The sequence below is a fragment of the Pleurodeles waltl genome, chromosome 1_2 (assembly GCF_031143425.1).
Source record: "Pleurodeles waltl isolate 20211129_DDA chromosome 1_2, aPleWal1.hap1.20221129, whole genome shotgun sequence".
NCBI lineage: Eukaryota > Metazoa > Chordata > Amphibia > Caudata > Salamandridae > Pleurodeles > Pleurodeles waltl.
The window spans coordinates 298,424,972-298,440,878 of record NC_090437.1 but is presented as its reverse complement, the minus strand read 5'-3'; the positions used below and the strand labels follow the sequence as shown (position 1 = coordinate 298,440,878).

Below are 15,907 nucleotides of genomic sequence, written 5' to 3'. Positions count from 1 at the left end.
ATTGAAGTGGACTGTCATACAGTACAGTGGCTTAGAGTGTAGTGTGTCTCATAGACTGGTATGTGGTACATTGTATTAGAGTGGAGGGGCCAAAGTGAACTGGAATGTGGTACAGTGGAATGATGTAAAGTGGAGCGGTTGGTCATAGAGTGGACTGGCTTGTGGTGAAGTGAAGTGGCATGTTGTCGAGTGAAGTGGTGTGTGATAGACTGGAGTGGCATGTTGCACAGTGGAGTGGCATGTCTTTAAGATGAGTGGCTTGAAGTGTTATATCGTGGACTGGCCCATCGTAAAGTAGAGTGACATGTTCTAAAGTGGAGTGGTTTGGCATGTCTTGGAGTATTTTTTAAAGAGACATAGTGTGGAAATGGCTGAATGGATGTAGATGAAATATGTCAGAAATGGGTATAAAGGGTCCCTTTTGGTAGTAGATATACATTTTGTATCTTCAAAGTTCTAGGGCATGATTAGCAAAAGTAAATTTACACTTTTTTGTAAGTTTACGATTGTTTGCTATTCGCAAAGGTATTTTACAAGTAGTATCTTTAAGACTACAAAGTCTCTGTACATAACAAGATAGGACAGTCCTATCTTTTTATGTGTGTCATAGGGAGACTCCGCTGTCATAAAGATGCTACCATTAACATGCCTTTGTGAATAGCAAATATTGGTAAACTTACAGAAAATTGTACGTTTTCCATTGTGAATCAGACTGATGAGGCACAAAAACGTGATATATTGGGCTGTGGTATATCATGGTACATGCCAATAACAAAATATTATATGACTGACTGATGACTCCCTTTACAAAATTAAAAGACAGCCATATTGTTTAAACCAAACTTTGGCTGTGTCCTGGCTTTTAAGTGTAACTGTAATGTCCTACTGTTTTATAATTGTATAGGAAGGGATGAGTCAATTTATATGCATGCGTAAAGGTAAGTAAAAGTTGTTTTATTCGCTTATATATTTTAAAACAATGTTTACGGAGTACTGCGGTACTGCCATATTGTTTAGAGTGCACTAAGTCTGCGTTCTGGGGTTTAATGGTAAACATAGTGAAGTATACTGTTTTTTAATACATTTTTGTGAAAGTTTTTAAGTACACTGTAGTACACTATATTTTCTCTTAAAACCACAATGCAGAGTAAGTGCAGTCTAAACAATATTTCACCTTTTCAAAGTTAAAAGTGTGAAATATAGTTAGGGCCATGCTTAGTGTGCATTCTAGTTTATACAGGTAAACATAATGTAGTACAGTGTTTTTTAATTATTATTTTTTACCTATTTATTTCACAATTTTTAGTGCATTGCACTACACTAGATTTCTGAGAATGCAGACTCCGGGCCTGATTACGAGTTTAGCAGTCGTAAAACCTTACCCCCAGGCCCATGGTGAGGACACCACCGCAGAGCTGGCCCAGTTAGGAGTTTTCCCCTGGGATGACAGGTGGAAACCAAGATTACTGCCGGCCAGTCCATTGGAAAATGTGTGGCGGCATTGGACTCTGCTCCATGCTGTTGCACAGGGAGCACCCTCAGAATTCACACTGTCTCCACAGCAGACAGTGCGCATTGTAACTGTGCTGGGGAGGGGGGCTGAACCGCCATGAAAAGGCTGGAGGAGAAGATGGTTGTAGTCACCATGGCTGATTACAACCATGACCACCATCATCCAGTTGAGATCAGAGATCCTGGCAGAGACAGTGGTCTTTTGGTGGCACCGACCCCCAATCTTGAAATGTGGCGGTCGAACCGCCACAGCGGTGGGACCTCCACCACGAGTCTGACGTTCTTCGACTGCCAGACTCATAATTGGGCTTTAACTGTAAAATGTGAAAAAAAATGTAAAAAAAACACTGTAGTACAACATCTTGCCTCGTACATATAATGTAGTACTGTTTATTTTAGAAATTATTTAAAAAAAAAAATTTTTTTACAAGTAGAGCAGTAATTTCTAGGTAGCACCACAGTACTCCACAAACTTTTTTAAGTATAATTTGAATAGCTTTAATAAAGTGGTAATAGGTAGGGAAAAATATAAAACCAGCTACTTTACCTGTATGTAAGGTCCTGACCCAGAACACTGCCTAAGTGTGGTAAAAACAGCATGATTTCCTTTTAGTTTTGTAAGGCAGTCATTAGCCAATCAAATACTACCTTGTCATTGAAAAGTACTGCAGTATAGTTTGAAAAGACTGCGATATAATGTGGCCCAAATATAGGATACTCCAGTGTATTTTCAATTTTTAACATATTTAAATCTTCATTACAAAGCCTAAGTACCATGATAATACCTACAAATTACCCCGCTGTTTAATTTTTTTTTTTTAATGTGCATTTCTCCCTAAAATATATAGAAAATTATAAATATTTTTTGTTTACCTTACAATACTTCAATAGAGTGTTAATAGGTAGAGAACAACAATAAAACTTAGTACTTAACCTTGATCTAAGACCCTAACCCAGAACTCTGAGAGACGCAGAACACAGACAAAATGTGCTGGAAACAACTTGGCTGCCTTTTACGTTCGGTAAACACAGCCATTATACAGTCATATACTGCCTTATCATGCGCAAGTACCTCAGTGTACCGCAGACATACTGCGGTATACCGCAACACTATATATAACTATTTTACAAATTATAACTTTAACACTACTTACATTATTCACACATGCTACCGAAAATTACCATTTACACCAAATAATCTATTTTCATACCATATTACGTCTACATCTGTTAAAACATTTTCACTCTACATCTGTTTCAGTTCCCACACTCCCCTGTATGCCACTACACTCTATGCTATTCTACTGTTTGCCACTCTTCGCTGCACCAATGTACACTGTTATACTCTATGCCACTCCACTCTACAACACTCCAACCTATTTTACTCTGCGCCACACTACTGTACCACATTAAACTCTACCCCACTCCACTATACAACAATCCACTTTTCAGCACTCAGCTCCACTCTACTGTACAACACTCCATTTAATAATACTACACTCAATGACAGTAAACGCCATGATTTAAAAAAAAATGTTATATTAAAAAAAAAAATGAAATTCAATGAAAAAACATAGTTTAAATCATTGTAATAGATAGAAAAACTTTATTCTTTCTATACAAACTATACCTAAAATACACAAATATTCGAAATTCTTAAGTTGTAGATATATTTATAATTTAAGCACCATTTTAAATGAATGTATGTTTATTCTTTAGGTACCAACCAAAGTTAAAATACAGAAAAATGTACTTTTCTAAACTTATACTTAAACCGTTTATTCATAATTTACACAGCACCTTCAAATTATTGTAGTTCGTCCACTTCCATACACTGTGTACTCAACAAGGTAGCCACACTACATTAATTATAACTCGCCACTCTACCTTGCGGTGTGTTCTCACAAAAGATTTGATTTGCCATGTAATAACTGTTTTGGTAAATACTATTATTTTACATGGTAAAAGTGAGATAATATAAAGCAGTATAAACAGTGCATAGAGAAGACACAAGTTATAGTTAATGTAATATTGCTCCTTAGACAGGAGAAGAGATCGTCTGAAAACTGTGCATTCGTTGACATAGATTTTTTCATTTTCCCCAATAACATGCCTATGTGGTATGGGTTATGACTCTCTCTCTCTCCCACACACACACTTTTCAAGGTGCATAGATGTAGAGTTCAGAATAGGAAATCTGCATTTACCAATATATACGGTGATATAGTACCACTGTTACGAGTCAGTGTTCTGATCCTAATATTGTGGTAGATCATTTGTGAGTTAATTGTTGTGGTTAAGTGTCTGACACTTATCATAAGTTATAGGTACATTGAAACTAGATGTATAGGGTTTAGTGTGAGATTGACAGATTGACTGAAGAATTAGGGTGTTGCTCTATTAAACTTTACAGGTTTTTTTGTCAATTGAATCTGATGAAATGCAATTTATACATGAAACGAATTGAGTTGATTACGTCAATAATCATTTGATTGTGTTAAAACAGTTGAACGACTACAGGAAATAATAAACTGTATAATCTTTACAATACATTTATGAAATACACCGTCTTTTTGAGCTACGTGCAATTCTTGAACGGACATTTGTTCAATTTAAACGTGTTCTAGGCTTTGAGAAATGTTACTAATGGTCTCCAACTAGACCAGCCGATTCCGTTTCTTTTCTTTCCTCTTCTTCTACAGTCTCACGAGGTGAAGTAGAAGCGATCTCACCTGGAAGTGGAAACCCCTTAGTTTTTAAATCTCTCTTTCAGAAGAGCTCAGCATGAGGAGGCAGTGTGTTTAGTCGGGGCAGAATAGATTGCGTGGTGTCCTAAAACACACCTTTGCACTAGAATGTGGGGTTTATCAGATTATGCTATTGGTGACAAAGAAATAAACTTCTTGAAGACAATAGAAGCCATTTTACAAGAAGAGAGGCTTTGTTTCTGTTTTTTCCGCTGGCCTGTGATTATCTGGAGTCAGCTGCCACACAGTTGACATTTAAACTGTGAAGGCATGTCGTTGGAAAGATTCAAGTACGTCTGGTTTTGCTGTCCACGATAAACCCACTAGCTAGCCTGTCGCTTATCATGTGATGTGTACATTCTGGTACAAGCATTTGTAAGATGTCGCATCGCGTTTGTAAACTATTTTCTAGCTAAAGACTTGTTAATTCTCAGAAAACCGGTCCAGACAGCGGGAAGCTTTTCAACAGTTGGGTGTCTTTTAAATGCTAGGAAGATATATTTTTAGCATCGTCTCAATGCTTTCTAAATAGATTCCCTTCAGTCTTGTGTGTGAGCTACGTACTGTACTGTAACAACTAAAACCTTGTTAAATCTTACAAAACCGGTCCAGACAGCGGGGAGCTTTTCAACCGTCGGGTGTCCTTTAAATGCCAGAAAGAACTATTTTTGGCATCGTCTGTATGCTTTCTAAATAGATTCCCTTCAATCTTGTGTGTGAGCTACGTACTTTACGTGTGTCACAGTCACGTGGGTGCTTGAGAAACATCAAACTTTACAAGCTCAGCAAGTTAGAAGCCCTACACAAACTGCCCAGAAAAATTTAATTTTGCACATTTTTCTCTGTATAGCACAGGCTTCTCCAATTAGTAGCTCGTGAGCTACTGGTAGCTCTCAACTGACTTGTGAGTAGCTCTCCTGTCTACAGCTCACCCCACTAAATTAGAAACTTTTGCTTTGTTGAATTAATATATGTATTCCAAAATTGAAAAGCCTGCATTTGAGACGAAAATATACGTATTTTCAGAACGCATAAGTTGATATTTGGAGGAAAATGGTTGAATTTCCAAAATGTATTCAAAGCTGATGTTTGAGTGATACATTTTGCAGTATTGGAGGGACTTGGTACTAGTAATATCTTGGGGCCAGGGGCATTGCTGCTATGGCTATCATACATTAGCCTTGTAGAGGCATTCCAAAATCATAAATCCTTCTTTGGGTTGAACGTGCGAGAGCATGAGCTAGCGCATGCATCTCGTTTGCAAGACTCTTGTTTACAAAAACGGTTTGGAGCCCGCCATTGCTTACCATTTGTTTACCGTTTGTCAGTGCCCTTCTTTGCTGCCTTCTTTCTAATTGACCAGTGCATTGCAAACATCACATCCATTTCGTACAGTAGAGCAGGGACCAAGCACAAATTAAACTTAATCTGTGCCTATATGCTGCTTCCGATGTGAGTGAGGTACTATTTCTTCCCCCCTACCACACCCCTGCCTGCTGCTCCCCCCATAGCGCTTGCGCTTAGAACTTCAAATAATAGTGGAGTCATACGGGGACTATTTTGTGGTCTATAAATCTCTCCCTTTACACAATGCTCACCACACTACATCTTCCACAGTAGAATGAGGCAAAAATACATCCTTTTCCGACAGCAAATCAAATTAAATCATTAACATTTATAGAGCGCGCTACTCACCCGTGCGGGTCTCAAGGCGCTAGGGGGAAGGGGGGTTACTGCTGCTCGAAAAGCCAGGTCTTGAGGGGTCTCCGGAATGCGGAGTGGTCCTGAGGCTGGTGGGGAGGGTGTTCCAGGTCTTGGCTGCCAGGTAGGAGAAAGACCTCCCACCCGCCGTGGAGCGGCGGATGCGAGGGACGGCAGCGAGCGCGAGGCCGGTGGAACGGAGGAGACGGGTGGGGGCGTAGAATTGATGCATTAACTGGGAGTGCATTAAAAAATGCTAATATGTTTTTATTTTTTTTATATTATATAGTGGTAACTCAATGGTATTAGAGCGCTGTATACAAGCACCACTTACACTACACAAGGACACATTCAGTTTTGTTTTTTTGACTGGGGGCGATTAAGTGATGTGCCCAGAATCACAGGCATGTTGAGGCGATGCCGAGGCTCGAACCCAGTACCGCACTTAGAGTCTGCAGCTCTGGCCATTAACCCAAATCCTCTCTCCTGTTGTTATGAATGCGTTTTAGGTGCATGAGGTGCAATCAGAGAGGCCAGTGTGCTGTCTGCGTCTGATTGCGAACACAATGAAACCTGTGTTGCCCAGGCCGACTCGACAGTGTGCTCTCGCTCCAGGATCCCGAAGCATCCAGTCTGAAGGCAGCCTGGCTGTAGTCATGCAAAAAAAAGAACACTTTCAAGCTAACCAAAGTACATGGTTTTTTTATTATCACACTTTTATTTTATTTACTGATCCAAATGGTCTCTGCCGACTTGTTTTTCTCAGCTGAGCCTTTCAGCCCAATTCCAGGTCTTTCTTCTCTGTGCCATAACTGCAATGGGGAAATTACTGAAAGGATGATTATATTTTATGAAGTATTGTTTTGTTTGCGGTCGTTTGACTGTTTTTCTTTTTTTCTTTCACAGCAAGTAAAAACATGAATTTACATCTAAATGGCAGTCATATTAGGGTGATTGACATTGAGGCATGCAGTACTCAGTAGTCTCGAGTAGAATCCCTCAGCAGGATGCAGTAGGCATTAAGGTGTGACACCACACGTCCAAATACCATCTACTACATGAACTCCAGAGTACTTCAGTCTGATTTACCTGTACCTGTACCATTTTGAGTGCATACATTGTTGTACATGTCTCCCCATCTCATCTCCCAATCTGGGTCAGCACGTACCTCAGTCAAGCATATTTGTTCTTCCAGGATGCATTCAATTACACATATGTGCCATAGTTCTATTTTTGAGCCCATGTCTTGTTTCCAGTGGATTGCTATGTGTTGTTTGGACAGATGTGCCCTAGAATGCTGGCTGGTGGGATTGCTTGTAACTCTTCTTTGGACAAGGGTGTACATCCCCCTCACCTCCCCCCCCCTCCCCAATAATGTAACTATCCTACACAATCAAATCATATGAAGTAAGTCAGCTTCATCAGATTTACATGTAGACACGGCTGTATGTATTTTTGCAGCATGACAGGTGTGAAACTATACAGCGGAGACATTTAAAATGGATGAGGCAGAAATGGGGATTGTTTACATTTTTTTACGTATGACATTAACCTGTTCCAGTCGGCATCCGTTATAAGTGCTTTACAGTTTCTGACCCATTTAGATCTGATCTATAATTCTTGCCTCTCCACGTAATGGCTTGTATAAAGCGAAGAAGGGGCAGGGCCCCTGAATCAAAGGTGGTAGGTCTTGTAGGGTGCCTCATTCTGGAGGCCTTTCCAAGAAACCTTCCAACGTGATGGACGTCGATCTAGTCAGTCTGGCTATACAGGGAGTGCAGAATTATTAGGCAAGTTGTATTTTTGAGGATTAATTTTATTATTGAACAACAACCATGTTCTCAATGAACCCAAAAAACTCATTAATATCAAAGCTGAATATTTTTGGAAGTAGTTTTTAGTTTGTTTTTAGTTTTAGCTATGTTAGGGGGATATCTGTGTGTGCAGGTGACTATTACTGTGCATTATTATTAGGCAACTTAACAAAAAACAAATATATACCCATTTCAATTATTTATTATTACCAGTGAAACCAATATAACATCTCAACATTCACAAATATACATTTCTGACATTCAAAAACAAAACAAAATCAAATCAGTGACCAATATAGCCACCTTTCTTTGCAAGGACACTCAAAAGCCTGCCATCCATGGATTCTGTCAGTGTTTTGATCTGTTCACCATCAACATTGCGTGCAGCAGCAACCACAGCCTCCCAGACACTGTTCAGAGAGGTGTACTGTTTTCCCTCCTTGTAAATCTCACATTTGATGATGGACCACAGGTTCTCAATGGGGTTCAGATCAGGTGAACAAGGAGGCCATGTCATTAGATTTCCTTCTTTTATACCATTTTTTGCCAGCCACGCTGTGGAGTACTTGGACGCGTGTGATGGAGCATTGTCCTGCATGAAAATCATGCTTTTCTTGAAGGATGCAGACTTCTTCCTGTACCACTGCTTGAAGAAGGTGTCTACCAGGAACTGGCAGTAGGACTGGGAGTTGAGCTTGACTCCATCCTCAACCCGAAAAGGCCCCACAAGCTCATCTTTGATGATACCAGCCCAAACCAGTACTCCACCTCCACCTTGCTGGCGTCTGAGTCGGACTGGAGCTCTCTGCCCTTTACCAATCCAGCCACGGGCCCATCCATCTGGCCCATCAAGACTCACTCTCATTTCATCAGTCCATAAAACCTTAGAAAATCAGTCTTGAGATATTTCTTGGCCCAGTCTTGACGTTTCAGCTTGTGTGTCTTGTTCAGTGGTGGTCGTCTTTCAGCCTTTCTTACCTTGGCCATGTCTCTGAGTATTGCACACCTTGTGCTTTTGGGCACTCCAGTGATGTTGCAGCTCTGAAATATGGCCAAACTGGTGGCAAGTGGCATCGTGGCAGCTGCACGCTTGACTTTTCTCAGTTCATGGGCAGTTATTTTGCGCCTTGGTTTTTCCACACGCTTCTTGCGACCCTGTTGACTATTTTGAATGAAACGCTTGATTGTTCGATGATCACGCTTCAGAAGCTTTGCAATTTTAAGAGTGCTGCATCCCTCTGCAAGATATCTCACTATTTTTTACTTTTCTGAGCCTGTCAAGTCCTTCTTTTGACCCATTTTGCCAAAGGAAAGGAAGTTGCCTAATAATTATGCACACCTGATATAGGGTGTTGATGTCATTAGACCACACCCCTTCTCATTACAGAGATGCACATCGCCTAATATGCTTAATTGGTAGTAGGCTTTCGAGCCTATACAGCTTGGAGTAAGACAACATGCATAAAGAGGATGATGTGGTCAAAATACTAATTTGCCTAATAATTCTGCACTCCCTGTAGTAGTAAATGTCCTTTCGGTAAAAGTGTACAAGTGTGACACTTGTCAGAAAATGGAATTTAGGAGACTTATGGAAAGAGGGACAATCCTTTATCCTCAGAGTCGCCACTCAAGGAAAGGAACAGGTTGAGCAATGCCTCAACCTCAGTCTAATACATCTAGCAGTCTCTTGGAGTCCTGGTCCCTCATATGCTGGTGGAAGGAGGTGGGGGCGGGGGTGGGTAGGTGCGCGCACATGGGTATATGTGAGGTATTCAGTGAATTTCATGCTTTTTAGGTTTTAGCCTACCAGACAGCACAGCTGTCTACCTCAGTGTACTCTACGCCAATCTAATATACACCACTGCACTCTGACAGTCTACTCTGCAACACTGCACTTTCTACCACTGAACTCTGCCACTGCACTCTACCTTGCAACTCTGCACTGCTCCACTCTATGCCCATGCACTGTTCGCCAGTCCACTCTAAGCCACTCTAATCTACTCTGCACCACTGCACTCTACAATACTGCACTCTAATCTATGCTACTGCACTTTACGCTGCTTCACTCAACTCTGAAACAGTCTTTTTACTCTGTCACTGCACTCAAAACCAATACGCTACGCCACTGTATAGTACTCTGCAACACTGTTCCACTGCACTCTATGCTACTTCACTCTAAGCCACTGCACTCGAGTCACTGAACTCTATGCCACTCTATTCTTCTCTGCACCACTACTCTCTATGCCACTTTACTCTGCACCACTCTATCCTATACCACTGCATTTTGTGCCACTGCACTCTACACCACCACACCCTATGACACTCTACTCTGCACCACCACACCCCTCTATGCCACTGCACTCTACGCCACTCTAATCTACTGTGCACCACTGACCTTTACGCCACTGCACTCTGGACTTCTCGAGCCTTGGACACTCCACTACACTCTGCACCACTCCACTCTACGTCAGTGCATTCTACATCACTTCTCTATGCCACTCCACTTCACCCTGCAGCACTCCATTCTACGCAACTTCACTCTATTCTAAAACAACCTACTCTACACCACTGCTCTCCATGCCACTGTACCCTATGCTGCACCACTCTACACCACGCCACTACGCTCCTTGCCACTCTACTCTAAACCACTCTACCTAATGTACTTTATTCCACTTTACTCAAAACCAGTGCACTCTATGCCACTGCAATCTATGCCAACGCACTCTACGCCAACTACTCTGCATCACTGTACTCTGTGCCACTATACTCTCAACACTCTATGCCCCTGGACCCTATGCCACTCTATACAGCAGGCTTTGCGTCACTGCACTCTAAGCTACTCTATTCTACTCTGCACCATTGTACTGGATGCCACTGCTCTCTCCAGTACGTTACTGTGCACTCTACGCCACTGCAGTCTTCGCCAATGCACTCTAAACCACTGCAATCTGACATTCTACTCTGCAGGACTGCACTCTATACCACTGAACTATATGTCACTGGATGCTGTGCCACTCGTACACCATTGCACTCCGTCACTGCACTCTGTGCCACTGTATTCTAGTCTGCACCACTGTACGTCACTGTGCTCTAAAGCACTCTACTACGCAACACTCTGTGCTATGCCACTTCACTCTACGCCAGTGCCCTCCACCACTGCACTCTGACACCCTACTCTGCAAGACTGTACTCTTCACCACTGAACTGTATGCTACTCTGCACCACTGCACTCTATTCTGCACCACTCATCGCTGCCACTGCACTCTCCCACTCTAGTCTTCTCTGTGCCACTGCACTCTATGCGACTATGCCACCTCTGTACTCTATCCTGCACCACTCTATTTTACCCTGCACCACTTCACTCTACTCTGAAACAATCTAGTGTACACCACTGCACTCTACTCCATCCTGCACCACTCTACTCTACGCCATTGCACTCTACACCAACACACTCAAAAGCAATGCACTCTGAGCTACTGCACTCAATGCAGTCTAATCTGCACCCCTGTGCTTTATGCCACTTCACTCTAGGGCACTCTGTTCCACTCTACAACACTCCATTCTATGACGCTGCGCTCCATTAAACTCTGTCCCACTCTACCTCACTCTGACCATCCACTCTACAACACTCTACTCCACTCTTCGCCACTTTACGACACTACTCCACTCTATGATGAGCTATTCAACTCATTCTGTGCCACTCCATGCCACTTTACTCCACCCTATTTCGCGACACACTACTCTACTCCACACCACTCCAGTGCTCTTTTCTACGCCATGCCACTCTATACCACTCTACTGTGACAGTCTATGCCACTACACGCCACTCTTTCACTCTATGCCATTCCATTCCACTCAATTACACTAGTCCATTGTATGCCACTCCACTTTTCGACACTCTACTCTGTGCTCCTTTACTCCACTCTGACACACTTCTCAACTCTATCCCACCCCACTTCTCCAGTCTAGTACTGCATTCTACGCCACTCCACTCCATGCCGCTCCACTGACACTCTGTGCAAATCCACTCTACACCACTCTTTGCCATTCCACCCTATTTCACTACTCCACTCTGTGCCACTCCACTGTACAACAATCTATTCCACTCTACACCACAAATCTCTACTCCACTCTGTGCAACACCATCTACGCCACTCTGCTCTACACCACTCCACAACACTCTATGCCAATCCATTCTATAACACTGTACTCCACTCTGACACTCTACTCCCTTCCGCTCTACGACACTCCACTCCCTCGATCACACTCTTCAAGACAATGCATCTCCACTCTACTCTATCCCACTCCACTTCACTCCACTCTACCTCTAATCCACACCTCTCTTTGCCACTCCAAAACACCCTACTTTACTCCACGACCCTCTACTTTATGACACTCCTCTCCACGCCACTCCCCTTTACGCCACTACATTTTAGCCATGCTGAACAGCTGCCAAGCTGGTGTGCAACATGGCTAAAACATATTGGCAAAGCCAATACCTCTTGCATAGGCGAGACTTATTGTCTTTGCCAATGCTTGTTTCCATTACTGATGGCAGACCTACCTGAATCACCAAGGTGATCACTACTGGTCATCTTGCATGGGGGACACTAATGTAATTTGTCTGATTTGTTCACTATTACAATGCTCACATTAGTAGCTTAGAATTAATTTCCTTGAACATAAGTATCTCTTTTTATAGAAGTTGGAGACTGCTCGTAAAGCACCTATCTTGGGAAGAATCCAGTGCAATCTGATATTTTAGATGTATGGAGTCTGGCAAAATCTGCTTGTAAACATTACCTAATAAAGGTATAACATTATTGAAAAACACACGTCTGTTTATTATGTGTCAGTTTGTGCTGGGCCTATTTATGTGCAGAATTCTGGGCTCCAAAAGTGTGGCATTCAGGTATGCCTGAGGGAGATTGATGTACAAATGGGAGGAAGCAAGAGTTTTTTCCTCAATTAAATGAACATATTTCATATATACAATACTTTGTATCATATAAATATTTGGCTTTTTTATGGTTATTTTTTCAGTGGCTGTGGTATGTTTAGTAATGTTTTTTTGAGCGCTTGTTCAACATGATGTGATTTCGTGCTTCCCTCACTGGCCCTTACATAGTAAATGAATCCTAAGTTTTGTGTTGTGTTGCAACACGTGAGCACATGTGCAAATCTTCTGCAAATATATCCTTCAGTTTCTACTTATTACAAATGCAGACTTGTAAGATAACATTATGTTTGAAACAAATACAATATGTTGTCATTGGAATGATGAACAGAAAACAAGACTATTTCCTCTTTTTTTCCAAGGATGATGTTGTTATGGGGACCCTTACAGTAAGGGAAAATTTGCAGTTCTCAGCAGCCCTCCGGCTTCCTAGAAACATTCGTCAGAAGGAGAAAGATGAACGAATCAATCAGATCATGAAAGAACTCGGTTTAACCAAAGTGGCGGACTCCAAGGTAATGTATGACATTACTTGTTCTGTTATTTAGTTTGTTACTGAATACATAATGATTTTTAGAAGCATAGATATTGAAACTTTATTAGAATATTGGAATGTTGAGCATTCCATTGGAGACAGTGTAGCAACGCAGGGCTTCTAATGGCTGGTAGAAGCCCGGAGCGCCAACATTCCAGTTTGTGTCAAAGCCCGAGGGGATTTTTACCCCCTCAGGCTCCGTGAGGCCTTTGTTTTACTAATTAGAACATACCTACCTCTCCGGGCGGAATGTTCCAATAGTTTTATAACATGCCCTAGTTTGGCTATACCAACCGTTAAAGGCCCATTCCCTTGTTGAAAGCTGAAGCGGGCTTTTAATAGCTGGTATAGCCTGCTACGGCGGGCTATAAGGCTACAGTAGCCGCCCTCTGACTCCCTATAACATAAGAAAACATAAAGTTCTTGCACAGAAACCTCCAGTGCTTTTAGATGACAAATGCTGCCTAAATTAAAGATGCTTTCAACTTTTTAAAACTGAAAAACGGATATTGTAGTCTAAAATGGCCACATAGGAGCCTGCTAAGATCTCTACTAGTCCAAAGAAATGGGCTCGGTACCCACACTCAACTTGGTGGCAAAAAGCCTGGGCATAGTAATTGATCACAAACTCTCCATGAGACTGCAGATGAACCATGTGGTCTTGCAAGGAGTTGGACTCTCCAGACAACAAGAAAGCTCACTCCATTCCTCTCTTCTGAAGCCTTAAAATTTGTCATGGCAGCAATGACTGGAAGAAGAATTGACCAGGCTAGTAGTGTCTATCTAGGACTAACAGAATGCGATCTAAAACTCTTCCAAATAGTTCAGCTAAGCTGATGCTCAAGGCCCTTGTAGATCACACACTATTTAGTTGTTAAAACAATTGCATTATTTGCCTGTAGCACAATTTAAACGTATTTAATTTAAAGTATGTTGCTTAGACTTTAAGGCTGTTCGTGGCTTAACTTTGATTTTTCTTACTCGGCATGTATCTAAGTATACCCCATCTGGGGCTCCACATTCTTCCACAGCCAATCTTATAGTGGTACCCGAGTATCATAAAACTAAAGTAGGGGGTCGTAGATTCTCAGCTTAAGTTCCTAAGACTTGGAACTCCCTCTCAACATATATTCTGGCAACAACTTTCCTTGAATCTTTCAGACAAGTATTGAAAACCTGCCTGTTCAAGAAAGCCTTTGGCACTGGGAGATAGCAGTTTACATAATAGGAGCAATGCTCTCCTGAGGGCTTAGCTTCATTACACCTTTTGAGTGAACAAGCGCTCTTCAAGTCTTCATGACAGTAGCCATAATCGTTGTTTGAAAAATCCCAGGGTGTGAAAGATTTTACTCGATCCTGGTGTGACCGTGTACTATGGGACCTTTTTATTGTCCTGGGACAGATCCACCAACAGTGTTCAGGTTACCACACACTATATTTGTCATCTGCAGTAAGGTTCAATGAGACGATTTACAATAAAAACTGATAAGAAAAAAACATAACTTCTGGAGTTCCCCCTGGAAATGTAAGACAATCAATGACTCTCAGATGCCCAGTATCCTAGTTCCTTAATGTGCTTGTTGGTGGTTCCCAACATAAGGTTTTTATACTTACATTTCCATGAAAACCTTCCACTATATCAGGAATTGTCTTCACAAGGGGGACACTCTGCCAGCTGTCCTTGGGATTCAGTTACTGTACATTGGTAGGTGTTTCTGTTTTCGTTCTTGTCCTCGTTAGTTTTGAGACTAGGGAACTGAAAGACTCACCACTGCTTGATGGTCACTAAATTCAAAATCAGCAGTTCTCTCACCAGCGGGGTGAAAATGTAATTCCTCTGTTCGTGGCCCATTCACCTTTACTGCCCTCCTTTAACCCAGGCCATTAGAATTTGGATTCCATGCAGAAAGGTAGCTGATGACCATGGTCCTGATGTGGGTACTGAACCATTGTAACACACAGGCTTGGGAGATGTGTATACAGTGTGTGTGCCCACCCTCAGCACTTGTTACTTTAAAAGCAAGCATTGGTAAATCCAATAGGTTTGACTTTAATGGGCACATGCTTGTAACCATGTATACACAAATGTGTACAGACAATTTGTGTTTTGTCACAGTGTAACCTGCTGCATGGCACCGCAAGCTTGGTGAACAAAAACATTGTACCAACATAGGATGCACAGAACGAACCAAGGTGCTTAGAGATGAGGCACAAATAACTGCACATCTGTGTTCCCATATGTTAGCGCATTAGAGACCGGCCTTTTGGCTTTGCCTTTGCTTGTTTTTTCCCATTGACATGTTCTCAGTGCAAAGGATATACTTGTAGGACCCAAGCTGTACCTTAAGCAACCCGAGACTCGCTATCAGGCGAAAGGTGACCTCTGGTTGTTCTTGTTCAGAAGGTACACAGCTTAGCATTTCAGGCTGGACTTATACCTATTCAGCACTCCGAAGTTTCCTAGGTCCGTGCATGATGTGCTGCTTCAGTCCAGGGTTTTTCCTTGAATTCTGGGACTTGTGGTCTTGTTTATTAAATTATAAAGGAATGCTATATATCCCAGAAAAGCCTGGAGCAGAGCAGCACATCATGCATGAACCTGGGAAACGTGGCAGCTATGACTGTTGCATAGGTACAAAGA

At 41.9% G+C, this 15,907-nt stretch overlaps 1 protein-coding gene across 5 annotated transcripts in view; it reads left to right on the top strand.

The window, feature by feature from the left end:
* LOC138299827 (broad substrate specificity ATP-binding cassette transporter ABCG2-like) overlaps positions 1-15,907 on the top strand; it is a 676,683-nt gene that overhangs the window by 487,168 nt on the left and 173,608 nt on the right. For all 5 annotated transcript variants that reach the window (XM_069238424.1, XM_069238432.1, XM_069238461.1 and 2 more), the window contains one exon: positions 13,094-13,246. In XM_069238424.1, coding sequence (XP_069094525.1) covers positions 13,094-13,246 — 153 coding nt within the window. The remainder of the gene's footprint in view (positions 1-13,093; positions 13,247-15,907) is intronic.